We start from the raw sequence: 27,998 nt of genomic DNA on the forward strand, positions 1-27,998 counted from the left end.
CTGGATCAGCACAGATTCAAATGACATCACAATATCTGTTTTCCTACAGGTGAAAGGTGTCAAAAGGAAACACACACACACACACACACACACATATATATATATATATATATATATATATATATATATATATATATATATACATACACACACATTCAGGCAGTTGGCTTGCTAACCAACTGTAACTGACTGTATTTTTTTTTAGGTAGAAAGTAGCATGTGGTTACATTACATGATAAACTGCTTTATATCTCAACACAATACTAAAGTTCTGTTAATAATATAAAAATGAGGAGTGTGTATTAAAACAAAGAGGCTAAAAAATAATTCCAACAGTTTTATATAAATGTATAGGTGTTAAATTATGTAACCCTTTTGAACCCCTGTTAAAGTATACATAACAGTATACACATGTACAGTATACTTTAAAATAACATGCCAAGAACTTGATCTTGGCACAATCAATTTTAGGATTCCCATACCAAAAGAATTTAAAACATAAGGAAAAATAAAATAAAAGTGCACAATTTTCAGGAAAGAAACTCATCAATATGCAAATACTGCCAAAATGCTTCTTTTCTTCCAATTACACATTTTAAGTACGTATATATTATAAAAGCTGCATTGCAGAGGTACAATATTTTACATATGCACAGTAAGCAATATTTGCATCTCCTCTACAACATTACAAGCCTTAAAAACCTGGCAAACAACCAAGAAGCAGATACAGTTTGGACTAATATCTTCGGATGCATCACAGAAGCATGATGGATTCAACTGACTAGGTGTACGAGCACACTGTAAACACATCGATAAAAACATTACACCAACAACCTCGTAGGCGAAGCTGCTCTAACATAACTGTACTGCAAAAAAAAATACATATATAACATTTTTTTCTAATTCAGCAACAATGTTGACTTTTTGCTACAGCTTAAATACATATAAGAAGGCATTGAAAAGAAGTCTTTTGGCGAAGAAATTACATACAATGTGAGGATATTAGACACACCTAGTGCATGATTCATATAGGACACAAGTGCAAAACAAATATGAATGTTACAAAAAAGTAAAGAAAAAGATTGTATATATAACAAAAACTTGAACGTGTGATATGTTTGAAATGCAAAAGTTGCATTCTAATTTTTGGACATTTCTCACTACAATATCTTACATTATATCACAAAAAAATATCTGTTGTGGTGTATTGTATTGTGTATTTTATACTTTTCCTCAGATCCATACATATACAAGCTTTCAATATATACAGTAAAGACGACAGAAATACCAAAAATAATATATAAACCTGGCTACAAGGAACACAAAGGCATGTAATTGCACAATGTCTGAGGAAACGTGAAAGGGAAAAAATGAGCCACAACTGGTGGAAAAAAAAACTTGTTTTGTAGTAGTCTCAGCAAACATAGGAGACTCTCAACAGGAGCTCCTAAAGCACAGGGAAAAGTTCAGTTTTCTACATAGAGTGGAAGTGTTTTAGAAGTATTTTCTAGTAAAATAGTAGTGCTATAAACCTGTGAATTCAACCCCAGTGTACAGTACACATACTCATATGCTGTACATACTGTGTAGCAGCTATAGACATCCTTCTATTATGCATTTTCCACAAATCCACACTTGTGTATTATTCAGTAAGTACCAAAATAAATGACTGTGACGCAAAACCTAATGTCTCTAAATAACCTTATTTTACCAGGCGATACTTGTGATGTCAAAATCTAATAAAGAGATAGTCCGGGATGCATAACACAGCAGTGAGATGTGGGACTTGTACAATGGCTACATGTCTGTGGCTGAGTTAAACACACAACTTAGAGCAAAGTAAAAGATTGGATAACAAAAAAAAGAACATTTTCAGTGTCAGTCTTTCAAAGGCTCCTCTTGATCCCCACCATCGCTGCCGTCGCCTTAAGGTCATTCCCTATCAGGTTTAACCTTATCAATAAGCAGGTAGGTAGGAATAATGCACATGGGTAGAGTTGCAAGCTCTGTATGTAAGAGCCTAGGAGTATAAACATGGTAAAAGTAAAAACACAGAGACAAAAAAGGAAGTGAAAGTATTAGTTTCTTGGTGTCCTGTAGAGGGCGACACAGTCCAACAAATGGCATTCCCTCTGGTGTGAGTTTGAGTCCCCCCTTTACAGGTGACAGCAGGTTCAGGTCGGCAGCAACACACCAAAGATGCAACAGTATGGCCGCGATTCTCTACAGCTCGCTTATTCCATCGCCACCTCTGCTTTGGGAAAAAAAAACAAGGAATATTAATAATTTAGGTGAGAATACATATCAACAAACTGATCATCTATTACTGGGAAATCTCCCTGGAGGACGACTAATTTCCATGGATTACAATTTCTGTTTAATCTTTTGATCACAAAAAATCTGGTCAAATGTTCCACATGATTAATGAGCTGACTTCAACTGATTGAAAATATTGTTTAAATTGCAGGTAAAAAACTGTCTTTGAATCAACATTTACACACTGCCACCTCTATGAATCTTCATGTAGGTACACATACAGTGTTTTCCTCCTACCGCAGAGTTGTATTTCAGTGCAGATGTTATCTCTCCACAGCCTAACGAAGATTTAGGGAGAGTGAATTGAAATACTGGTTGAAACCTTTTTTCATAATGCCATGAAGTACATGCCAGTTTATTAGGTACATACAAGTGTTTCTATTATTCTGTCCACCCAATTTATATCAAGGAGGTTAGGCTGAATGACAGAAACACCTCTGTATAATATAGCAATAGCCTAGAGATTCAAAGTAAATTACAAATTACCTTAATGAAGGTAGGATTTATTGCAGGGCTGTTCTGATCTTTAGCTGGGTGTACCTAATAAACTGGCATCTCAGTGTAGACACTTTAGTTTATTTTTTGTCAGTAGTCGTGGGCTGCAGGAATAAACTCACCATGGCCACTTTTGTTCTTTTCTTCATCCTCTGGAGATTCAGTCCCTTCAGACAACTCTCCTAAAAAGTCAGAATAGTCGTCTTATTTGTCACACTCACACACATTTATTATTGGGAAACATGTACTCAATCCAAACAAGAAAATGAAATCCTCAAAGCATCCTCTCTCCTTTATAAACTTTGTAAGAACATGTTCAACCTTACTGACCTGCCAGTCAGTGACTACAAACTCGTAGTGGCATGCAGCAAACCATAGTTCAAACCCACAGAACTTTATTCAAATTCTAGTGGACATATTCTTGCATTGATTCAAAACATTAAAAAGGTAATGTCTAATAAATATTGTACAATGTTAATACACATATCTCCTACAAACATTGCAATAATATACGAAGCCCCATAAATACAAGGGACACAGTGGGAATTTCTTTCTGAAGTTCTTTTACATTCTCTTGCAACACACTAACTGTTCCTATTAAGGGTGTGACGAGATCTCGTTTTACGAGATCTCGCGAGATTAAAACGTGACGAGATTTCTCTCTTTTCTCTCTACTAACTACTGCACCCACGACAAAAACATTAAAAGGGCAAACAACTCTAAAAGCCTTTGCATCTCTGCCACCGGTAAGTGCAAGAGCCACGGCAATAACGAGGGACATAGGTGTTTTCATTGCAGCTCATATGAGGCCATTTTCTGTGGTGGAAAATGTCGGATTTCGGTGACTCCTCCACACACTGGAAACGAGGTACGTCATCCCATCACGCGCGCATTTAACTCGCACTGTAGTTCCAAACCTCTACAAAGAAGCCAAGGTCAGTTGAATAAAAAAACTATTTTCCATTCATATATTTCATCATTGAGGATTTCTTTAAATTTTTTTTAAAAATCTCGTCTTGTCTCGTTCTCGTGAACCCAATCTCGTGATGTGTCTCGTCTCGTGGAGTAAGCGTCTCGTCACACCCCTAGTTCCTATGGATCATATAGCACATTTAGAGAAACTGCCATATGTGACCTCATGCTGTGGGATTTCACCGTTAAAGGGACGTACCGTTCTGCAGTGGAGGATTCTTGTGTGTGGCGCTCCCAGGCTGCGCTCCTGGCTCTGTTTCCCCCATGTTACCATCTTGTTCGCTGACCTCTGCTGACTCCTCTGCCTCCAATTCGTCCTCCTTTGGTTCAGGCTGTTCTGGTTCTGTGTGGACCTCCTGGGGCTCCCTAGCCTCTTCCTGCTGGGCTTGCTCCTCCGCTTCCCTTTTAGCTCTTTCCTCCGCCTCTGAGGTCACATGGAGGGTGGAGGCAGGTTAGCACATGTGTGAATGTGTGTGTCATTCATTCAGTCCAGTTCATCGGTGTCCATGTGCATTAATTCATCGCTACCTGATTCCTACTTCAAGCCAGTAAAGGTTGAGAGAGCTCATTGGACCGTTTGTTTTGTTTCCGACCTGATATGAGGCAGATATCTAAAACCTTTTTATGAATATTAACTTAAAGAGAAACTATTAACCTGGACCCTATTTTCCCATGTTTTTGTGCCTAAGTGACTAATGGGGACAACAATATTTGAAATTAGACCAGTATTGAGCGAGAGCCCTGCAGCTGGCAGCCGCGTAACAGGCTGCAATGTAATCACTTGGGGCAATATAGCTTGTTTTTACCTCTGAAAGGCTCAGCTTGTTATCATAAGTGTCTGACAGCATTATAGTAAAGGACCCTAGAGACATTTTTATTTACCTTTCGCTTGATCCGGTCGGTTTGTTATTGTGTCTAATTAAGTCTCGCTCAAGTCTTATCCTGAAATCTCACGAGAGGTGACTTGTTACCACAAGACAGCAATGGAAACAGTGAGTGAGAGTTGGAGAGAGGAGGGTTGCAGGTTGTGAGAAAAAAATCTCTTTGTAGGTGTTGATAATAAATATTGGTAATCAACTAATAAATGCACATTAATTAAATCGCATTTATAGTCCAACAAGACTGCAGTCAGAAATGTCAATTATTCATGAATAAATTCTTCTTACAATAATTGTAAATGATAATAAACTGTTAATAAATTGATTTAAAAGCTATTTGAAAGGATAAAACAAGTATCATGCAGGAGGAGGATAAATACAAATGACAGAAATTATATATAACCTGGCAACCTAAAAGCTGTTCTTATTCATTATTAAAAGTCCATTTCCATTTACGGCATTTACTATCTAACTGGGACATTTTTGGACCGATTGGCAGGATTGCTGTGGAAGAAGTACACACGGTGATGCAGTGTTAAGAGCAAACTATGTATTCAGCTAATTTAAATAACTCACGTTACTGTATTGTGTGAACAATATTTAATGTGCCGTTTTCTTTTGTGGGGTGCAAATGTTTCACCGAAACAAGTTCGTTTTCAAGATTATTTTGCAGAGCCACCGTTGCTGCGTCTGGAATACAGCAACGCCAGATGATTGTGATTGGTTTAAAGGGGTGATAGAATGCAAAACCGAGTTTACCTTGTTATAGTTGAATAACAACAGTTCGGTGGGTAAAATGGGCATACAGAGAACCTCAAAGTCCCATTGACACCTCTTTCCTATGCAAATCTAACAATTTGAAACTGCCGCTTAAAAAGGGGGAATCCCAACGAAGCTAATAGTTGACGTCAACTCGGTAGCTGTACCTTAATTGGCTCTGGTCTGTACCTTTTTCACGCCCAAAAATGTACATACAGACCACTGGTCTGAGACCAGCTGGTGTTCTGAATGTAGGTTGCGTAGATCTCAGACACTAGTTTAGCTGCGAGCTGCTCCACGGGAATTACAAAGAAGAAAGTTTGGAAGTTTTTCAAGGATTTTGAAAATGTAAATTCAGTGTTCAGAGAAAAGTGTTTGGAACTTAATTAAGGAGTAGATATCGGACAATGGAGCAGGAGTTGTGGATCTAACGCGGTGGCGCAGAGGACTCGCAATGGGCGGTGTGCTGCTGGAGCTGCTGCTGCTGTTGTGGAGCTGCCTGCCGGTGGCTGTTCACAGTACGTTGACTTTTTTTTTGTTCCCAACATGGATCCTCGGGGAACAAGGGGCTGTGGAGCCACCAGGACGAGACATGATAAGAACATAGTCTGTGTGCCTGTGGGCTTCGCTAAATGTCCCCGCGCTGTAGCTAGTTCAGTGTCTCAGCGCGTTGTGATTCCTTGTCTGGAAGTGGAGCTTTTTTATGTCCCAAGTGTAACGTTACAACAACAAGAGTTGTAATGAAAGTGTCGAAACTTTGCATTGGTGTGTGTGTGTGTGACTAACGTGTAAAGCCCGTGACATACGGGGCCGATTATCGGCCGTTGGACAGTCTGGTGAGGTCAGTGACTCGAATCTGTTCTGTGTGTCCCGTGCCGTCGTCAGTCTGGGGGGTTGTCGGCCCTCATTTTGGCCGACCTGACATGTTCAGTTGGCGGCGGGGCAGTCGGGACTCACCCGGAAATGGGGAGCGGAATGAGGTGACTAGAGTCTCTCAAAATCTGACGAAAATCTTTTAAACTGACCTTTGTTGAGCTGAAATGAAGACAGATTCAGGAACTGCATGGCCTATTTCTCGCTTAAAATGTTTTCAGAAACACGTTTCAGTTAACTATTTTAGTACAATATGAGATCGCATTCTGAACGGCCGCCATGACAGTCTGGCTTTGAATTTCCGGAGAAAACAAACCCATGTGATGCGTTCGTCCAATCAGCTGCCGGTTTTCATTTCTTGGGCAACAGATTAGCGCCGCCTGCTGTTATAGAGATGTATTACGTCTTGTCTCGGCTCGTCTTTTTGGTGTGTTCTGTGGCACTTTTTGGACCTCGGGGACGCGACTGATCATTTCACCATTTCCGCTTTTCTGCCGAGGGTTGGCCGTCTGGTTGGTGTGTAACCACTTTAACTAAACTGTGTCTCTGGTGCTTTGTACATTAGACATTAGTTGATGAGTTTATGTGTCAGAGCAGAAATGAAGTTTGAAGCCAGCCGGGGATATTTTCTCGGGCTGCTCCAGCCAGTCCTGCTCCCGCGGTGCGGCACGTTTGGAAGTCTATCGGTAACGTTAACAGAGAGTGTATGATGGAAAGCCAAAAAAGAAAAGGGAAAGGTGGCACATCCGCCGGAATTTTCTGCGGCACAGGAGCAATCCCTGAAGTGGAACGTCGTGGATGTAGAATAACTAGAAAGTGGTACCAACTTACATAATTAAATATTTAAATAAAAACATGTATGTGGACGTACTGATCGCTGTGTATCCCACAATAATGCAGGTCAGTCAAAATCCAGTAAAAAAAGAGCTATGCACAAACTGGTCTTACTATTCAACAGGACAACAACATGAGGAAAATTAAAACCTGAAAAGAAAGACCATCCGTAGCAGTTACCTGCACACTTATGAAACAAATTACCCCATTCAGACAGAGGACATTGATGTTCCCTGAGTACCCAAATCACCTTCATTTTTGTGTATATTATTATTGGTTGTTACCTTTAGCAGCCTGAGCTTTCCACCTCTCTCTGTTCTGATAAACCTCTTCGTTCCACAAGGCCTTGAAGTTCTTCTGGTCCACCGTCAGCAGAGAGCTTTGTCCAGATGAGCTGCTGTCAGAGCTCTTCAAACTGTGCCTCTTGGTGTCTTCTGCGCTAATACTGTTCAGACTGGACAGAAAAAAAATTAGAAGGAAGAAGGGAGTTAAAAGTTCAACAAGACGAAGAGTTTACAGCCATGATATAAGCTCTGTGTGGCTCTACTGACACAGTGGTCACAAAAAAAAACAGGAGCTTTCAGATTCAGAGGCACAATGAGAAAGAAAGAGAGAAAGACGGGTGGATAATCAGAGAGAAGACATAGTTACAGAAGATTGAAAGCAGCTATAAATGCTTGGAAGAAAAGTCTATGGAACCCCATTAGCACCCAGGTGTGTACGAAGACAAGGAGACTGCACAAGTGAAAATACTATCTGAGATTTCCACTCAGTTAACTTTGACTGGAGGCCCACTGAGTGATGCTAATGACTGCTGTTGAGGAGAACGGGGAGGCTGATATTGATGTGCAGGTGCAACGGAAGATGCAGAGCCAGACTCCCCAAGTACTGCTGTATTTTCTGATAAGCTCACTTTAAAAGACGCAAATAACAGACTAAATTGTTTAAAATTATCTTTCTCTGGATAGTTTGATTATTAGTAACGCAAGAGCAAGTGGAATTTACTTTCTTATCTGGATGGTTTCAAAGTACTGCGCCGATTAATTAAGCCAGCGGAGATAAAATCTCTTTGTTTTGTATCTCGAGAGGCTATTGTGTATGCCAATCCAGCACTGAAGCCCACTCTTGATCAGTGACTATGAGTTTAGCATCTATAAAATATCAATTTCAAGGTGTGTGGCTCTGCCCGATGAAAAGTGGAGACATTTCCACGCACAGAAATGGATTACTCATGGGAGACTCATTTGCTGTTCTCAATACATCCATTTGATATGCTGTTACTGCAGGGGAGCTGCTGAGGTTTAATCACGTCATTGAGCGAGCAGTTACTAGAATAGCAGGTGAAGGGAAGAAAACAGTAGATTTTCCATTCTTGATTAAGCAGGTAGGTTGATTAAAATTTGCTCAGCTTTACATACAGTCACCCACTTCCATCTACTGAAGAAGAATCCAAAGTTTTAATTTCCAAATGAAAGTGCTGCAGCTCACCTTGAGCGTCTAAAGCCGGCAAAACCGGAATGGGATGCCTCGTCGATAAGCGGTTTGACGATACGTTCCATCATGTCCGTCAGCACAGTGAAGGTGGGCACCACAATGAAGTCGATGAACCCTGGTGACAAAGATATCAGCAATAATAAAATAATATCAGTGCATATTTTCACATTCATTATTTAAGTGATTGAATTGTTTAATGCAGACCGGGGTGAAAAAAAAGCACAAAATAAAGCTGGAATTTATGAAATTAAGATTAGAGAGTAATTATCAACTCTGAGATACAAATAAAAATAAGTCTATAGGTGTCATTAGACTGTCCACCTGCCAGAATTAAGATGGGAGAAACTCTGAGCTAATAAAAACATAAATATTCTCATCTAGCCTTTAATTATTACTGTGCTATTAAAGGGTTAGGTTCAAATGGTTAAAGTCTATCTTAAACAATACTCACATGCCTATCTGTACATTGACACTGTTATTAGTCATGCTTCCATCTAATTGTCAAGTGAATTTTAAGCAAACTTTTCAAATGTTGCGTTTCCATCAACTGCTTTAGAGCGAATAAACTAGACTACGCAAAGGGTAGTTTCATCACAAGTTGAGGTTACGCATAGTTGTAGATTGCAAACTGGCTTGCTAAAGAGTTTAGAAGCTAAGTTCTTTGGCTACAAGGAGAGAAGTAGCATTGTACAAGTTGGCCATCTGTGCAGAATACAGGGTTGTGGCATAAACATGTTCGTAGACTGGTTGGAAGTGGATTAAATTCCTCGAGTGGAAAATACCCGGGAGGAAGGGAGAGAGGGAATCCTCCAGGGAGTCGACGTCTCCCATTGGTTGGACCGTCGTGTGCCGAGAGGCTGGGACCAGCCTGTGCACCAACAAGGAAGCGCCGAGTCTAAACCATGGTTGCCTCCCACCTTAGTATTAGCCAATCATAATAGCTTGCACATTTCTATATAATCTCATGTAACCAGTATTCAGTATTCTTTTTGGAGCGTGAAGAGACAGAGTAACAGCGGCTGGCTGACTGTGGACTCACAAACGGAAAAGATCCTTGTACAAGTTTTTTATTATTATTGCAGTTTTAATAAACCACCTTAAAACAAGAGAAGTAGTTTGTTGTCTGTCCTGACTGACCAATTGGACCGCGTCAGGACGCATATCCCAATCCTTCCCCCATTCGATGGATACTGGGACTATAGTCACGTGAGTTACATGTTCGCTACGTCACAACTTATTTGGCAAAGCTGTTTCCATCTCCCATTTTGCGCATTAACTCTTTTTCAAAAAAGGCAAAACCAACTCAAGCGAGCGTAAAAACTTTTTTGCGAATTTGAGGAAGTGTTTTTGAATTTTGTTGTTTCCATCAACATTTTCTAATGCGATACTTCAAAATGCGCATTAAAAATACGTTGATGGAAACCCCACTATTGGTTGCTGTATTTGTTCCTCTTTGTAGCTGCAAAGATCTCTTCCTAATGCTATTTTGATGTAAGAGATGAGGGACAAAATGCACAGTCCTCACTCTGTGCAAGGATGCCGTCTAAACGTGAGAATGTGAGTGTTTAAGAAGGATAAAACCTTCAAGATGTCCTTTATTAAGATTTACAAGCGATGAGCGAGTGCTTTGCAGCCTTGTTCCCTGGATTTGACCTTTCAGCCATAAAAAGGCTGCCTTATCTTCTTGGTGGAAGTTGTTTTTGTTTTGTTATTTATCATATATCAGTTCTCTATCAAGAAAACTGTCATACTATCATTATCAAGGGAAGCACAATAACCAATTTAATTGTAATTTGTTACTTGAGAGACTAATATAAATGTACAGAAATAAAGAAACTACCTTGACAAAAGAAAAAGAAAACAAACGCATGCTGGAGCAGAACTTGTATACCCACAGCATTATGCAGCTGGTGTACATGGAGATAGAGAAACCACTCACCAATCTGGGACTGGGCCACCATTGTGGACTTTCGGTCGCAGAGCGGAGAGAACGGCAGGCCGAGCTCAGATTCTTTGTCCCCCTGGAAATATAGCAGCTTTCTCAGTCCAAATCGTTCTCAGTCTTTGGTTTCTATAAAAAATTTACCCCACCCTCCAGACATGCACACACAACTGACTGACACACACAGTACACGAACACAACGCCATAATATGCTCACACTTCTATCAACAGGCTTGTCTGGCCCCCGCCCCCACGTTGTTTTTGGGCCACAAATGTGTTTCATTTTCTCTTCTGATTTGTCACAAACAGATGAGATGTGGAGTTAGGAGGCAATATTCTTTGGAGATGCTATTTATCAGCAAGATAAAGGCCTCATGAAAGCAGCCACAATAACAATAGCACTGATAATGAGAACAATGTGGATTAATAATGGAAGAGACGAAAGCAATGTAGCACCAGTTAAACGCCTGTCCTTCTTGTTGACGTTAACAAATCCACAATTCATTATTTATAGACAGATGCATTGTCAAAGAGGTAATGTTGTGCATATTAATCTACTATGGCGCTTTGTCACGGCATCATTTCTTTTAAACGATAAGAAGCAGAGTGTCTTCAATTAAATTTATGAATATGACTGCATATTTTACTAATGTAAAGTGCTTTGGGAGGTAGAGTTGTTCCAAAGCACCATATTAAAACAATCATTCACTAATAATGTCATTATTTTATTCCTGGTGTGAAAGAAACTGAACACACTTGGGACTAAATTGGAAAAATAGATAGCTTTTGTTGCAACCAGTACAATCCTAAACACCAATACCAAAGGAGCAGCTAAAAACAATTTAAATTAAAATTTTAAATTAATTGACCTGTACTCTTCCCTAACTCCTGTTTCTGTCTGAAACAGTTATTCAGAGGTGATGTTTCAACTATATGGTCATTTTTGAGGCCGTAGATTATATAGCAATATATTATAAAGGTGTTTCTAATATTTAGCTCTGTGTATGTGACCAGCTGGAAAGCATGCTATGTTCTATCATCATGCATCTGAACCTCACATCTTCAAACCACTGAAGCATACACTGGACTCATGCATTACTCTGTGACCTGTCTGGGTACTGTACACCCACTCACCTGTCTGAAGAACTCCTCCAGCAGGGAGGTGGTCCAGCGATGGTGGAGGTCCCAACTTTTGGCTGGGTGGCTGATGTCTGCTGTGTGCAGCAGCAGTGACAGGGCTTTGGGCTTGTCAACGCTGCAAAAGAGAGCAGATACAAAACTGAAGTCGGCCAGAGAGTATCTTCATTTGTTTTGTTTTTAAATGGTCCTGTAAACTGGCTTTTTAAGTGTGGAATGTTGTTTTTAAGTGAGGTAACAGATCTCTACAAATTGATCAACTGAAGTTGTATGTATTTTTCCCTTGAATAAGATGCCTAAATCATTACAGGTGAAGCCAAATGGTTTTGGAGGTAACATAATAACTTGAAATGAGATCACCTTTATGTAATGAAGGGATTTTTAGCTTAAATAAACTAGCATCTGGTATGTCAAACCCCTGCTTAGTCAATGTCCGGCAAAAACTACATTATGAAGACAATCAGACATTACAGACAAAACTGCAACAAGGTTATTGGAAATCTACCAATCGGGGAAAGGATACAAGAGCATTTCAAAAGAACTGAGTGTCCCTGAAGCCAAAAACTATGTCAATATGCTATATGTGGCTAAGTGCAACATGTGCACAAACAATTTCAACTGGATCACATTTATGTAGTGCAAACAAGATGTAGTGCTTTGCAGCAGATGGAGTAAAAACTCACCATTGGAGGTTGCATAATTGCAAAAGATGCATAGAATTCAAATGAGCAAGATGTAAGAACCCTTAAAACATATGCTATTTCAATGGCTGACTGCAAAAGGGTTTGGGAGTCTGTAGGTCAAGGAGTATTTCTACTTTAAGGCTGTTGATATTGTCAACAAATCCCATAAATAGTCTAAAACAACCAATGTATTAGTCTGTCTCTTGATAATATTATTCCCACTGAAGACTTAAATCTTTATTTTTTTTTAAAAGGCTTGGTGATTTCTTTGAAACTAACATTAATTTAACAGCAATAACCAGTGCTTTGTTAGGGACTATTTTCAGTGGTGGATTAATACACATTTGGTAGTGCTTATTTCTAAAAGCATATGTTGATTGACCCAAAATAAACTACAGTTTGTGTTCATGGTAATAAGGAAACATGTCAACTGGTACAACAGTGTTGCTCATTTACATGTTTTATTAGGAATGAAGCTGTAGGACAATGTTTATTATTTATTATTAGGATCAATTGTTGGTGTTATCATGGGATTTGTTGCCAATTAGACATCCTTTAAGTGTTGTGATGGCACTGATCTAATAGAGGCCCTCCCAAGCTATCAAACTAGTGACAGACAAGAAAATGCTAACATGTTTCACTGCTAACGCTTATTAAAAAGATGCTGAAATATACATAGATGTATATTGGCATGGGCATAAAAACACACACGTACTCAGCCACCTTAAAAACAGAGAAACACCTCATCCAAAAAGAGTAAAAAAATAAATAACATACTGCCTCGATTAGGCAAATCGGTTCTCTACGCTGGAACACAGTGTGAAGACCTCATCAGACATCAGCGGTGTCTGAGATATCATCTGATAACCATATAAAAATATGATGTTTAATGAACTGATGCATGAATGAACAGATACAGTTCAATATGGAAAATAGGCACACAAATGAAAACACACACACACACACACACACACACACACACACACACACACACACACACACACACACACACACACACAGCACAAGGTTAAACAGAGGTGAGAAAGACTGGCTCAAATTTCACCTCATTCCATTTGTGGCAGATTGGGTCTTGAAGTACCCTCAAAGCAGCCTTGGAGCAGACTGGTTTGAATTACTTCCCATTAGAGTCTATTCAGCATTACAGCTTCCTGCAGACTGCAATCTCGTATCTGTGCATGTGTGTGTGTGTGTGTGTGTGTACTCTATACTGTGGCTTGATGATTGCTTTCCAGTCAGCACTCTTTGAATTTTGAGATATACAGTAGTCACAAGTATAGGCAGCAGAATATTGTTGATTCCTACATATGTTCTCAGGAAGCTGCTTATCTCCACATCACTGCTTTCTGAGCAGTTTTTTAATTGTGCCGAGCGCTGGGCATTATCACAGTGAAGAGAATACCCAGAGATCAACGAGTTTCTTACAGCCGTCTCTCGTCAGCGTTGCAGCTACATCAGTAGTGATGACTCATCACGTCATATGATAGTTTGCTTGTCTTTTATTTCTGTTTGCAAATGACAGCTCTTTGTCTGCATGTACAGCAGTCCCGGCTATCAGTCACTGTAGAGGGTGCTGTGCTCAAAATGTGTGAAAAGGAAGTTCTGGCTGCAGTCTGGTGACCTCAGGTGCAGCAAAAAACAATCCATTCATTTGAAACATATTCACTTCCTGTTGCGAATAGAACTGGCCTTGTCTTCTTCGCACAGACTTCAACCTAACTGAACTTTGGCTTGCTACATTTTAGAAAATCTTTCTAGATCTTCATGTGAGAGACGGAGACAGTGAGGAAGACGTAAGTAGCCTATTTTTTGGTAGTATTGCTAGCTTGTCTACTGTGACTGGAAGAAGTGGATAACACAACTGTTCCTGAGAAATGCTTACAAACATAAAAATAAATAAATAAAATAAATCTGCCAACACTGTAAGTGGTGAGGACGCATTTATAGCTGATATTTCTATTTGTATGCACGGATTGCAGAATACAAGCAGCAGAACATAAGTGCTGGTAAAGACAATATTACATAGTTTGTGGGAGGCAAATGTTTATTAGATGTTCATCTTAGCTGAAGCAGCCTACAGTGTTCCAGCAAACCTGCCAGCAATATTTCTGCCACCAGCTTTTTTTCACCGCAGTGTGCAAATAAATTTCACCATGTCAAATCTGGTGTGACTGCACCATAACTCTGCTGGAGACTTCCAGCTCAGAAGCACAAATTATACTATTTGTGTCTTAGATGGCCTGTAGCAATACCCTACTCTACCCTACCCTTCCTGTATACCTGGACTGCATAATGCATAACATTTGGTACTATTTGGCTACAAAATATTCATTCCATTTCTAATATTAATTCAGAGTAAACAGTAGGTAATATCTGTCTGTTTGCTAAGAGTCCATTGTATGTCAACATTAATGTTTGTTGTGTTGTGAATGTTTGCGTGTACCCCAGGGCAGGGTTAATTGGGTTGTAAACAGCTGGAGGTTAGTACACAGTGGCTGATGGCAGGGTTAATGAGGATATAGATTGCTGGGACGAGGGCAGGGAGTGTAAACAGCAGTGAAGGACAAGTCAACTGACCCCTCAGGTTGCTGGAGGAAGTTCTTCATGGTTTTAACCTGCTGGAAGTGGCAGGACATATCTGTGGCCAGCACCATCTCCACCACCAGAGCCCGCAGCTCTCTGTATGAAAACAAAACAGAGGGAAACATGAGCCATGTGCTGTATAATTAAGTGTCAATCTCGCAGGTAATAAAAACAGACTTATTTCGGAAGTCACTAAAAGTAAATGTAGCCAGCCGGCATGGTTTTTTAAGAGCTATTTATAATATCTGTTTTGACAAGACCCAGCTTATGCCGTGAGAAATTGGATTGCAGCTGTCTCTTTTAATGTATTATCACACATAACAGTTCCATTTAGTACAAAGTTGTTGGATCTTGAAGGTAATCCAGCTTTTCAGATTTTTGCTCCACCGAGCATAGTTGTTAAAATGTAAATGTTGAAAAATAAGCGATAAGGTTAACTTTGGGCTTTGAAGAGGTGATATGTTCATTGTCAAAGTGTTCTGGTTGACCTGCTTGGTTTCCACCCGTCATGTCTGCCTCTCTATCTGTCTCTAGCTACAACATCTCTGAGTTTGATAACATTTTGCTGTCACTCAGCTCTCTCAGTCTCTTATTGTCTGTCGAAGCATGGGTATCACTGACCTCCAGTCATCCTTGGAGAGGTTGTACAGGATGTTCATCTCATCGTCATCCTGCAGCAGGCGGTAGGCTGCGCTGACATGGTGACTCTCCAACACTGCACGGTCATTGTACAGGATAGCGGTGTCTGACCTGTCAAAGAGAAAGCAAGGCAATAGTTTGGTCTATATTGGAAAGAACATCTTATAGAGAAATAATGGACCCCTGGATGATGCTACGTCTTCAATGTATATGTAAAATGTGTCTTATAGGGTAGACTCTTGAGGGACAAAGTCAAACACAGAACAAAACAAACACAAAGCCCGAGAATGATTTATGCATTACCTCTACTGCACCAATAATATATATAAAACGCAATTCGCAATGTCAAAGATATACAGGTTGTACACAATACAAAAACGATTAAACTGCTAGCGAATGGAATGAAATAATCTGAAAGGCTTCCCTCTCTGAAATGTATCATTTATAGAAAAATTCTTATTCGGACAACATTATTTATATGAAGTTTCAGTTTAATTCACTGTAGAAAATGGACTAAAATGAAAATAAGGATACATTTGAGATTAATAAAGGGTATCAACAAAATTAGTAAATTTTATTGTAATTATAAGAAAAGATTTTGTTACAATGTGTTCTCTCCAACTCCAGTTCTCAAGGGCAAAGAGTTTGGAGTTCATTTGGACTCCCGTATGCCCCAGTGTTATTACTGCACTGCAGGCGATCTCAGTGTGATTGTAAAGCCCCCTCGCTGCAAATGAAAACATTGATCGGGTGAGTCAGTGCCATGCATTTTTGATTTTATGATCCATTACCTTGTCTGAATGTGGAAGTTGTTTGTGGTCCCTGTGTGCTCGTAGTCGTGCACCGCCGCCGCAAAGATCATGGCAAAGATCTCAAGCTCAGTCAACCAATGCTGCAGGCAAAAGAGAAGGAGAAGAAGAGGAGGACGGGAGAGGAGGGAAGAGGTGGGTTGTGAGGTGAAGATAATTAAGAGGAGGGGGATATTGAGAGAAGTATATAGAAGAGGGGGTTTGTTGAGGACGGGAAGCAACAAGATGGAAAAGACAGCGACATCGACAGGAAGGAAGGAGGAGAAAGTAATGAACAGAAGAGGAAAGAATGGACAGAAATTAGAGAAGAGAAATGAGAAGCCAGCGAATGGAAAAAAGGGCAATGCAGCAAATGGTACATCACAACAGAAAGATTTAGAGGAGAAAGGTGATATTAAGGATGCCATGAGAAGCATTTGGCATGAGGAATATATTACCATCAGGGATAAAAGGAAACAAATGGAGAGGAGAAGATAGGGGAAAGGTCAGAAAAGCAGAGGAAGCTTTAGATAAGACAAGCTCTACTGAAAATCACCACTTTAAACTGTCACCTCAAACACTCCTTCATCGTTTCCTCTCAGAGTCTCAGTCTATAAATGAAAAAGCCATGCTGTCTTTAATTATATTATGAGTTAATGCCGTCATAGGTGAGGATACACATAATGCTTTTCTATTTGTGTTTTTAAACCTTTGTGTTTATATGTTTAAACCTTTTAAGTCACGATTCATGAAAGAAGAGGATGATGTGAAAATAGCAGAAACTCTTAAGGAATAGCTCGACGTTTTGAGAAATGCACTTTGACAGTTAGATCAGAAGATCGATACCACTCTCATGTCTGTAGGGTGAATATGTAGCCACAGCTAGTTAGCTTAGCACAAAGACTGGAAGCAGGGGGAAAATCTAACCTGGCTAGCTGCGCCCAGGAAATAACCCACCGTAACACCATAACGTCATTCTGCACTTCAGTTTTTGTACGGATTAAACAAGCAAGATATGATGTGGTAATTAGTGAGCTTAAGAGGTGCCGGTAGGTGGATTTAGTTACCTTCAGAGCTAGGCCCCCTGTATTAATAAACCAGTATTCATTTTGTAAGCAATTTTTAGATTTTAGTTTTAGTCCTGAGGTCAAAAATAGCCGACTAAATTATTACAAAATTACTAAATTGATTCTGCAATTTGGTTAGGCCTTAGATGTACTGTCGTACTAGACTGGGTTAAAATCATTATGTATATATTGTGTTTATAATAGTCCGTACTCTATTTGCATAAATTTAAGATAGGATAAATTTAACCTTTTTTAATCCCCAGAGGGGAAATTAGGTAATAAAGGGAGCTTTTTCTGACCAGGAATCAAACCCGATCCGCAGCGGTGATAGCGCCAAATCCCACTAGGGAAAGAAAACCTGAAGAGATTTCGATAGATGATTGTTTTGATTTCTTTTTATTGTTTTACATTTTAGTCACAAATTGTTTGTCAACAGATTTCCTCTTTTTCATTTCAGTTAGCAAAATTAACACTGCAAAGTCTTGAGAGTGGTATTTATCTCCTCATCTAATTCTCGCAAAGTAAGTCAATAAGCATATTTCCCAAAATGTCACATTTTTCCTTTAACTACCAGAAAAACAATAATTGTAAAAATTTTGTTCCATCATATGAGCAACACCCACATTAATCTAAAGATAAGGACGTAAGTAGTAGGACTGTACCTTTATGTTTGTGCTTTTATTTATGGCAACCACACACCTGTGAGTGGAAAGTTTTCTTGGAGATGTGCATGCATCTGAGTCCACTCACAACACAGAGTGGGGATTTAGTTTAGGAAGCCCAGTTGATATCGGTGACTAATCAACAGTGGGGGATGGGGGAGAACAGAGGGTGGGGGTTGGGTGGGGGCAAGATGGCCACTCCATCCCTCAGTATATTTCCTTATTGGGCTGGCTTTATGAATGAACTGTTGTTGATTTAATGGAGTCTGGAAGGCCTGTGAAATGATAGATACTGTTATCCGGCTCTCCCAGGAGCCTGTGGTAGTAGCAGTAATGTGGTTTACTCCGCAAGGCAATGCCCAAAGAAACACACCATGTCGACAGCTGTCGCAGCCACCTTATTAAGATGATTAAATAAAAACACTGGAAGCGGGGGCGGCCGGCTGGTTGGACTTTAAACTTGGCTTTACTGAGGCTAGTGCTTTATTTTGGAGTGAATGCAGCATCAGAAATGCCCTAAAGTCACTTCAGGGGAAAGGAGTGAATAGGTCACCAGATGGGAGAAAAAACACAAAAGCAACATGAAATATGAAGAGTAGAAATTAAGCAATGTTTGGGCAAGAAGTCAGAAAACATTTGACTTCAAATGTTGAGAAAATGACCATTAATACGCGTCACATTTTGACAGATATTCTTAGAAATGTGGGTTGTTGTATCTCAAACCTGCCCTGAGGAATACTGGGGTGTCTTGTTTTTTTTTTAATGAAAGATTGGCTTATGGATTATCCAATGAAAAAATAAGCCATATTTAGAAGATGACATGTCAGACAAAGCTGCAATTAGGCTGGCAGCTGACAAGAGTTCTGAATACCATGTGGATAAAAGTATTTCATTATTCATTATTTCAAGCTTTCCTACTGGGAACCAAACCAACTCTTATATGTTCAACTGGTTTCTGTAGGTTTCTTAACATGTAGGTGTGCAGTCAAATGCTTCTCACCACCATGCCAGTCTTGAGTAGCAAGTAGTGTACAGTCTGTGTGACATCAGCAGCATGCATCAGGTTGTGGTAGGGGTTTTTATGTTTACTGTATCCCACTTCTAGGGCCTCCACGAATGACACAACCGCAGAGATCGGGATCTGACGGCAGACAAATCAACAGCAAATGACTGCAAGCTAAAAACAAACAAACAGTAAAACAACAGACAGTAAAGACAACTTCTTCAGGCTATTTGGTAAATAATGAACACATACAATTGCAATGCATGCACAATCTCCTCAGTATCTGAAATTGATATCATAAAATCATGGATCGTGAATCATTTAGGCTACTGCACACCACGATTACATATTCATGTCGGCTTCATTGCCCGTGTCATTTGCTCCAAGATGCTGTCACTTTAAGTGGAGTGTCCTAAGTTATAAGACGCTGTGGAAAATGAGCTCCACCAGTGTCAGATGTCCAACCCCCTTCATAATATGGTCATTGTTGTAATACAACAACACAATCTAACACTTAAAAGACAGAGAAGTGAGTGTGCTGACTTCCATCAAATCAGGCATGGTGAAGGGGAATTGTGAAGGCTCTTGTGATCTGTATTGAATATTTTAAGCTTCTCCTTGTTTTAATGACACAAAGGTATAGCAGTGAACAGTGGTACAGTATATAGGCTAGGTACTGTATATCCTTGTGGCTTTACCTTGAAACGGCTAATGAGGTCATATCTTGTGAGCAACTCGTAGAATATGAATTTAAGTGCGTGATCCCCGCTGGCCTCATTCAGAGCGAACACGTCAAACGACCACTTGTCAACATGCTGTAAAAAAAATTATATATAATTAAATAATTAAATGCTTCTCCTTAAACAACATATTCATCTTCTCATCTTCTCAACAAATTGTTAGGATGCATTGTACTGCAAGTCAAATTTGTGCTAGGCTATGTAGTTTTGATTTTGGCACATAGTGTACAAAGTTATTTCACATCTGTGTGCTTCTGCTTGGATGTGTGTGCAAGTGTTAATACCTTAAGCACAGATATGACAGACGAGGGGTAGCTGAGTCCCACCATATTAGAGGTACGCCGGTACATCCTGTTTGGATGAGATAAAAACATCAAATAAAGCGTACCGCTGAGTTTAAACAGCAGAGGTTACCATACTGGCCCTAAACCACAGCCTGGAAGCTTCCCCACCAAGACTCACGATAAACCCTAAAATCAACACAACTCAGTATGAAACTGTGTTGAAAAGGTTAAGTTGGGAAAAGGCAACAGCACCTGCAAGTCTGCAGTCTTTTTTCACATGCAAAAGGTTTAAGGCTTTGTCGAATATGATGGACAGATTAATTTAATCGTAAAATCTAAACAAGCTGTGTAATTCTCCATTAGATTAGATTAGCAGTTGGAAGGCAGCAACGTTGGTGTACATTGCTCAGCCTTTCAAAAACACATAACAGTGGTATACAAGAAAATGTGTAATTATTTTAATAGTAGGTGTCTTACAATAGCTTCCATAAATGCAACTCAGTTAAGCTGGCCATTTTGTCATAACTATTTTCATCCTCTCTTTTCCCAATCTTTCTTTATTGTAAATGTCTGAAAAACAGACAGCCCTCTGTAAAAACAGATTAAGAAAGATTACAGCTTACATGTTTGAGGCTTAATGATTTGAACAAATGCATGTTGCATGTTAGTGTGTGACGAAGCACAGCCTTGGAGCTGTTTGAAACTGAATGATTGTGCTTAGCTGAGCTTGCGAAGGCTGTGGTGATGTATGGTCGACTCAGGTGAGTGAGTCACTGTGCAGATGATACACGCATATTCCCAACAGATTGAAATGATAAAGGACCATACCAGTTTTCAAACCCAGTTGTAGCACTTTAGAGGTTTGTGTTGTCTTCTCCACCTTTTCTGCTGACACTAGTACTAAGTACACATACAAGTTCAGAGAGATTTGAAAATTATGCACTAAATTACCAATTATCTGGCCAAGACAACAAAAACATTTAGCGATTTCCTGTATCCATAATCAATCCCCCTTTCACTTACATCATTCACTACTTCCTGGATCACTCAATAATTGACTCTGAAGTGAGCAATACATTGAGATTTTATATACTTATAATTCATTGTTTTTTTGCGCCATCATTGATTTTGGCATCTATAATGTAGTAATGTAAATGCCATGGACACTATTTTTTTTGTTCCTCTGTAGACCTTTCACACAACTCGGACACTCAAAAAAATGATGGCGAGTAAATACAGTGCACTATGTTAGGTCTGCAACTAACAATTAATTTCATTATTGATTAATCTGCCGATTGTTTTCTCTATTAATTGATTCATTGTTTTGTTTATAAAACATCAGAAAACAGTGAACCCACATGTCCATCACACTATCCACTATCCCAGAGTGCATGGTGTCATTAAATGTCTTGTTCCATCAACAGTCCAAAACTCCAAAAAATAATTCACTTTAGCATGAGAACAAGAAAAGCAGCAAATCCTCTCATTAGAGAACTGAGAAACAACCTGGAAAAATCAAAGTAACAGCTGAATTATTTAATTTTAAGCAACAGTTGCAGCTCTACACTATATAGTAAATATAATATGATTTGGGACATTGTGTTCACTTTACTGGATCACCTATGAAAAGTAAGTTTCTACATTTTTATATCCAACTGAAAAAGGTGAGAAAATCTGAAACAAACTCTGAAACACAAGGCTTTGCAAAATGTCAGTATTGTAAATGTATGTGCAGAAAATACACTGAAACGTGTAAAAACGTCATTGTTGTCCATTGATAAATCAAGGCTAAACTAAAGATCTTGATAGATCTGCTTTAAGTTGGTCTGGGCCATGATAGATTTGCAACTTCAGTAGGAGAAAGATAAAGGTAACAATCCATATTAAATATTTAACATTGATGACTACTTGCCAATATGTGAATGTGGCTGTGTGCTTGTGCATCACAAACACGTTTACCTCTCAACAAATATGCCAGCCTGGACAGCGTGGACGATACTGCGGAAGCGGGGTTTCTCTTCATTGCGCCGCAGCATCAGGCCCATCTGGCGAGTGAAGGTGGAGGCCAGCCAATCCCGCACTTCTGAGGGCACCGACTCTGACTGGATGTCACTGAGCTCATCCTCTGTGTCCACCAAACGCCTGAAAGATGGGACAAGGGAGGGATGTAAGGTAAATGACAGAAGAAACCAAAGAAGGGGAAAACAGACAGATGCAGAGAGACTAAAAACATATGAAAATATGTTTGCATTTATCGCAGCTCTACCTTTACAGGGGATCAAACTCAAAATCCCAGCGCTGTCCATCAAATAATATCACCTCTTATGTAATATCCAACATCCCAGGCCTCTTGAAACACCATGATGGGGAGTATTCAAATCCAATTGAATTGGCATTGACATCATTCTCCACAACTACCCTGTTGTGTTGACATGTACAGGGGATCAAGAGCAAAGCCTGTTGGTCTCCACCCTCTGAACTGAATACATGTTCTTATGGCAAAGAAAAAGCATTGACATCACACTGATAATCATGGTGCCACATGGATTCTGCACTGGATAGTTCAACATCCTTCATCCTGGAGTGGTCGTGCCCTCGCTGGCCCTAATCTGGTGAGATCTAGATGACGAAAGGCTTACATAATTCCATAAGCCTGGTCATATCTCAGATTCTGGACCTGCAATATGCTATTGACATACACTGACCTAGTGTATTCCCTAATCTTAACCATACAGTACCGTAGCAATTTTTTGCCGTAGTTTTTGTTTTCTAAACCTAACCAAAGAGGGCGGCAGATCAGGAAACGCTCAATCTGTTTTGTTATTTTGTCTATCTGCCGACATTTGCCACATAAACATCAAATTCAGCGGGGAAAGAAGTATTTAGATAATTTATGGTAGCAATAACAATGTCAAAAATACTCTTAAGTCTTGCATTTAAGCACAGAAGTCATATTATTATATAATTAAATCATTATTATTGATGCACTGACATGTAAGCAGTATTTAGATGTTGTAGTTGGTCATGGTGGAGTTAATGTTTACTGTTTCATATGCTTTTGGCTAATCTGTAACAATGCATACTTCATCTGAAAAGTAACTAGGTATACTGGAGTAAAAAGTAAAATATTTCTTAGATAGAGTAGTTGTCACAGTTTCAGCAGGAGGACCCAAATGCAAGACTCTTTCAGGCAGATGTGCAGAACTAACACACTTTATTTTGACTCTACAACTTAAAAACTCACAACTACAAACAAACAGGACTCACAGGAACAAACAGAGAGAGACGAACCGACAAGAGACAAAGGAACAGAGGGGTGTAGAAATACACAGACCAATGAACAGAAAGACAGAGGATTGGACAAGAGAGTAACAAGCAACAGGTGAGAGCAGAAACGGAGGGAAACTAACGAGACAATTGAGAACAGGTGAGAGCAGAACTGGAGGGAAACTAACAAGACAGGAAGTGTAGACCAAATAAGGGGATGGGCGGAGACAAAGACACATGACAGACAGGTAACCACAGAACACATGGAACACAGCAACAAGCACAAATCACAACACAATACACAAAATGGCCACAAGAGTGGCACAAAAGCAGTCAGTCACAGCCGGATCCTGACAGTAGTACTTTAGACTTAGGTTAGGATAGGGTTTGCAATTTGCCTGTTACGCATTTACATGTAACCAAGCAGGGAGACAAAATGGTTAAAAGGAAACCTAGAATTCCAGTGTAAATTGCTATACTAATCATCTTTTTCCATTTTCTCAAGTCTGGCTGTTGTCAGTGCTGTTCTCAATAAATGAACCATGTCAATAGTTGTTCCACTGTAAGAAGCTACTGTTTTCTTACCTCGTCTCCTCGATGTAAACGGATTCCAGCACCAACGCTGCATACTCAAGGTTTTTCTTGAGGTCAATGAGGGAAGCCTCTCCTCTCTCCAGTTGCTTCACCAGACATCGTAATCTAAAACAGAGATTCAACAGTCATTTAACAAATGGGATTACTCCCCCTGCCTTCTTGACATGAGAAATTAATTGCAACTGATTGAATTAGATTAATCTGGTCTGGGGTGCTGGTGCACTAGACAATGTTTTTGTTTTCTTTTGTGAAAATAAACCTGTCCTCTTGGTTTAAATCACAAAGTGGGACAGCAACAGACAGCAAACACAATACTATCTGACCAATATGATTAATTTAATTGTGATATTAAGTGCACACTTCCATTTCCACATCCATATAAAGCTGGTCAGCAGGGAGTCAACAAAACCAGAGAAAACTGTTATTTTCTATTTTTAATATAGTTCATTTACTCTGCCTTGAAAACCGCGGCCCATTGCCGCATTTCAATTCAATTCAATTCAATTTTATTTATAGTATCAAATCATAACAAGAGTTATCTAGAGACACTTTACAGATAGAGTAGGTCTAGACCACACTCTATAAGTTCCAAAACCCCAACAATTACAGTAATTCCCCCAAGAGCAAGCATTATTATGTCATTTCATTTCATACTCTCTCTCTCTCTCTCTCTCTCTCTCTCTCTCTATCTCTGTCCCCCCCATCCCCTTTTTTTCCTGTCATTCTCCAGCTATCATAAAGGCAATAAAAGCCCTAAAAAAAAATAATCATTAAAAAAACAAAAGCAACAACAAACTTAAATAAGTTAATATATGGACCAAAAAGTTGGGTTAGGGTGGGACATATAACACATAACACTTTGTTTTCATACTGTTCTCCTTTAAGTTCATGGGAGTCTTTTTCTTTAAAAAAAAAAAAAAAGTCCTTCTTAAATGACTTGATTTGCATAAGTGTAACATTGTCTCATAAGAGACATTCTGACTTGTCAAACACAGGTGTAATTAATACCATTAATAACAACTGCATGTGTCAGGTAGCTCCAGAGCTCTGGTATCGTGCACGCTGGCTCACTACTGGGACACTTAATTGGAATGAAGCCATCGTTAATGTTATTAGTTCCACCTGTGCTGTTCCTGCTATGATGAAGTAAAAATGTCCGTAGGCTCTGCTTGGACTCATTTGCATGCATTAGCTATTTAAAATTAAAATAGCTTTAATATTGCAGTTATATGTGCTCCTTTGTGGCTTTTGACACCATTGACAACTCAATTGTATCAGATTGCCTGCAATACTAGGTCAGTGTCACTTGTTTTGCCCTTGACTGGTTTAGATTGTATTTTTGTAATCTTGAGCACTCCAACAGTAATTTATGAAGACAGAAAAGTCCTTCTTAAAGTTATTTTCGCTTTCATGGTGGCAGGCATGTGTAAGCAATTGCGGGTTTTGTGGCTGACAGTTAAATAAATTAGTTCACTGCTAATTGTCACATATACCAGTTGAGTTTATAAAGTACAGTTAGGTGATTTTACATTGAAGCATAATGAGGAACTTTCCTATACATGAAAAATGTAGGTTGTAGGTTTACCTGAACATAACTGAATAAATGTAATATTTGAGGGGAAAAAAAAAATTAAAAAGTGTGTTATCACTGAAACGATCAAAGACGATCTTCTCTCTGTTATACTTTTCAACACCAATTCACTTGTGTAAAAATATTCTCGACCCCGGCAAAAACCCACTTTAAATAAACACTAAAGAACAAAGCAACTTAACATCAATTTCTGCACACCGCAATCTCTTGCACTATAACACCTGCTGCTGTGCTGGAGGTCACGCGCTCACTTTCACAGTGAATACCTGCAGAGGCTACGCTTGCTGTTGAATTATTAAGCAGAAAGGTGGAGAAGGAAAAGAGATTTTAGATGCATTCATTTATTGTAATCCCTGGCAGCGGTTGTAATTTTTGTGAAGGCTTTAAAATATTCCTGTGAAGAAGCTTGAATAAAAATGTCTTAATCTAAATATTCATAAATGTATTTTCCATTCATTAAAATTGTTATGGCCAAAGTTGGGGTTGGGGCCTAAATGTATTGTGTGCACAGCAGTGAAACACCCTACACCAGATAATTTTCAACACTCAGCCGACTTTCTTTTGAATGTTATTAGAAGCCCTCAAAAATAGCATGCAATTTGTGTCTATAGATCTGCACGGCTTCATGTGAACCACTGACATACTATCTGCTGTGCAATATCAGGTAGGAAATGCTGAAAATAACATGGGTATTTCACCAAGTACACCTCTGCAAAAGAGCCACACAGTTATAATTTCCATATTCATGCAGCGATGACCCTACACTTTCATGGCATAGTTGTCCAGACATTTCACTCTGAATCCAAACTATCAACCTGCAGGCGATCACCAAAGTCATAAGAACACATTGTCTGGGGAACCATGAATGTCTGTACACATTTCCATGGCAATCCATTTGTTGAGACATTTCAGCCTGGACTAATGTGTTGGACCGACCAACCAACAGACAAACTGACATTGCCGTACATAGAGCCATGCCTCTAGTGTTGCCCAGAAGAAGAAAGATTGCATGAACAAGATTTGTTCCTTGAAAGGGGCCCAGTGGAGTTTTCTTGTAAACGAACAAAAGGTATGTTCACTTGCAGGGCGAAAAAATGGCCAGAGTAGCACACTGATAGGCTTGCAGTCTGACTGACGGTTTACATTCAGTGTTTTTTAGTTGTTTTTTTTAGTTGTTTTTTAGTTTTTTGGTGTTACTCACCAAAATGCATTGTGTGTATCCTTGAGGTCTAACAAATGTTTTAAATCCAGCATTCTTAAAGCAACACTAAAGAACTTCTCCCACTTCGGTCCCCCTATAGGTTGGTTGGAAGCGGAATTGTACATTACATTTCATTATGCAAGTTTGCCAGATCGGGTAGGGTAGCGGATCTGTAGTTCGAATGAACTGGACAATGTAATGTAATGGACAATTCCGCTTCCAGCTTGTAGGTGGACCAAAGCGGTAAAAGTTTTCTAGTGTTGCTTTAAAGGAAAACTCCCAATTTTACGTGAATAAACTTCAAGTTTTTTGTCGCAAAGGCATGACTTGTCCTCTGGAGGACATAGCCAGACCACCGGGCACTTGTGGATTGTTGTTGGCAGCAGCAGGCAACGAAGGCGGGGACGGGAGAAAAAGCAGAAGCAAGGATGCCGGCCTCCTACTTACCAACGCCAGATCGATCGCACACAAAATGGATGAGCTACATCTACACACGGAACTGCTGCGTGATGATTATCACCGAAGCCTGGCTGAACACACTCATTCCAGACGGCAGCTAGCAGCTAGCAGCTAGCAGGGCGAGCTAGCTACCGGCAGGATCGAGACAGGGTAGGTGAATTTAAACAATGTCTGAGTTGAAAAAGCATCTTGTTGTCCATAAGGGCCCTGTTCATGTTGCACAGACATTTTAATTGCATTTTGTGTCTGTTAAGAGACACAAAGGCACTCTTTAGAACATGCCCCCACAACTGCCGTTTTAGGTAACTGGTAGCTCTAGACTGTAGCAACTCCAGCTTGCTAGCACCGATTCTGGTCATTTTTATTTCTATCGACAGTACTCACATAAAAATTGGCCGGAGTTCTCCTTTAACAGCCATATTTGCTAGCTTGCAGTCTTCGTCTTCCCTGCCTTGGCTGGCACATTGCAGCAAATCTTGGCGTGTTACCGCCACCTGTTGGTTACTGGAATACGCAGATCAAGGAGTGGCTCAATGTGGGTGGAGCTAAACGCTTGACTCCGCCCACTTGCCAAATAGCAATTGGCAGAGCCATTTCTCTGTCACTCTGGCAATTGGTCTGAGGGGAAAACACAGGACTTTCAAGCTGACCGGAGGTCTTTTCCCGTTGCTGTTCCCGTTGTTGTTTTTCTTAACCCAACCGTCCCTTGTTGGCGTCCC

The 27,998-nt window shown here is 39.7% G+C and overlaps 1 protein-coding gene across 2 annotated transcripts; it reads right to left on the reverse strand.

The window, feature by feature from the left end:
* Positions 1-1,978: 1,978 nt before the first annotated feature.
* LOC114565730 (calcium/calmodulin-dependent 3',5'-cyclic nucleotide phosphodiesterase 1C) lies at positions 1,979-27,755 on the reverse strand. Of its 2 annotated transcripts, none has more exons than XM_028593942.1 (16): positions 27,664-27,755; positions 24,020-24,133; positions 22,127-22,309; positions 20,168-20,234; positions 19,842-19,958; positions 19,141-19,281; positions 16,415-16,515; positions 15,606-15,734; positions 14,979-15,080; positions 11,698-11,818; positions 10,561-10,642; positions 8,616-8,736; positions 7,412-7,581; positions 3,983-4,207; positions 2,934-2,993; positions 1,979-2,251 (listed from the first exon to the last, which is right to left on the reverse strand). In XM_028593942.1, exons 1-16 carry the CDS (start codon positions 27,696-27,698, stop codon positions 2,235-2,237), a joined length of 1,785 nt encoding a protein of 594 aa, XP_028449743.1. In that variant the 5' UTR covers positions 27,699-27,755; the 3' UTR covers positions 1,979-2,234. The 2 variants fall into 2 exon arrangements, with proteins under 2 accessions (XP_028449743.1, XP_028449742.1); XM_028593941.1 differs by having other exon boundaries at positions 1,979-2,254.
* Between the last annotated feature and the right edge of the window lie 243 nt (positions 27,756-27,998).

The sequence above is a fragment of the Perca flavescens genome, chromosome 12 (genome assembly GCF_004354835.1).
Source record: "Perca flavescens isolate YP-PL-M2 chromosome 12, PFLA_1.0, whole genome shotgun sequence".
Classification (NCBI taxonomy): domain Eukaryota; kingdom Metazoa; phylum Chordata; class Actinopteri; order Perciformes; family Percidae; genus Perca; species Perca flavescens.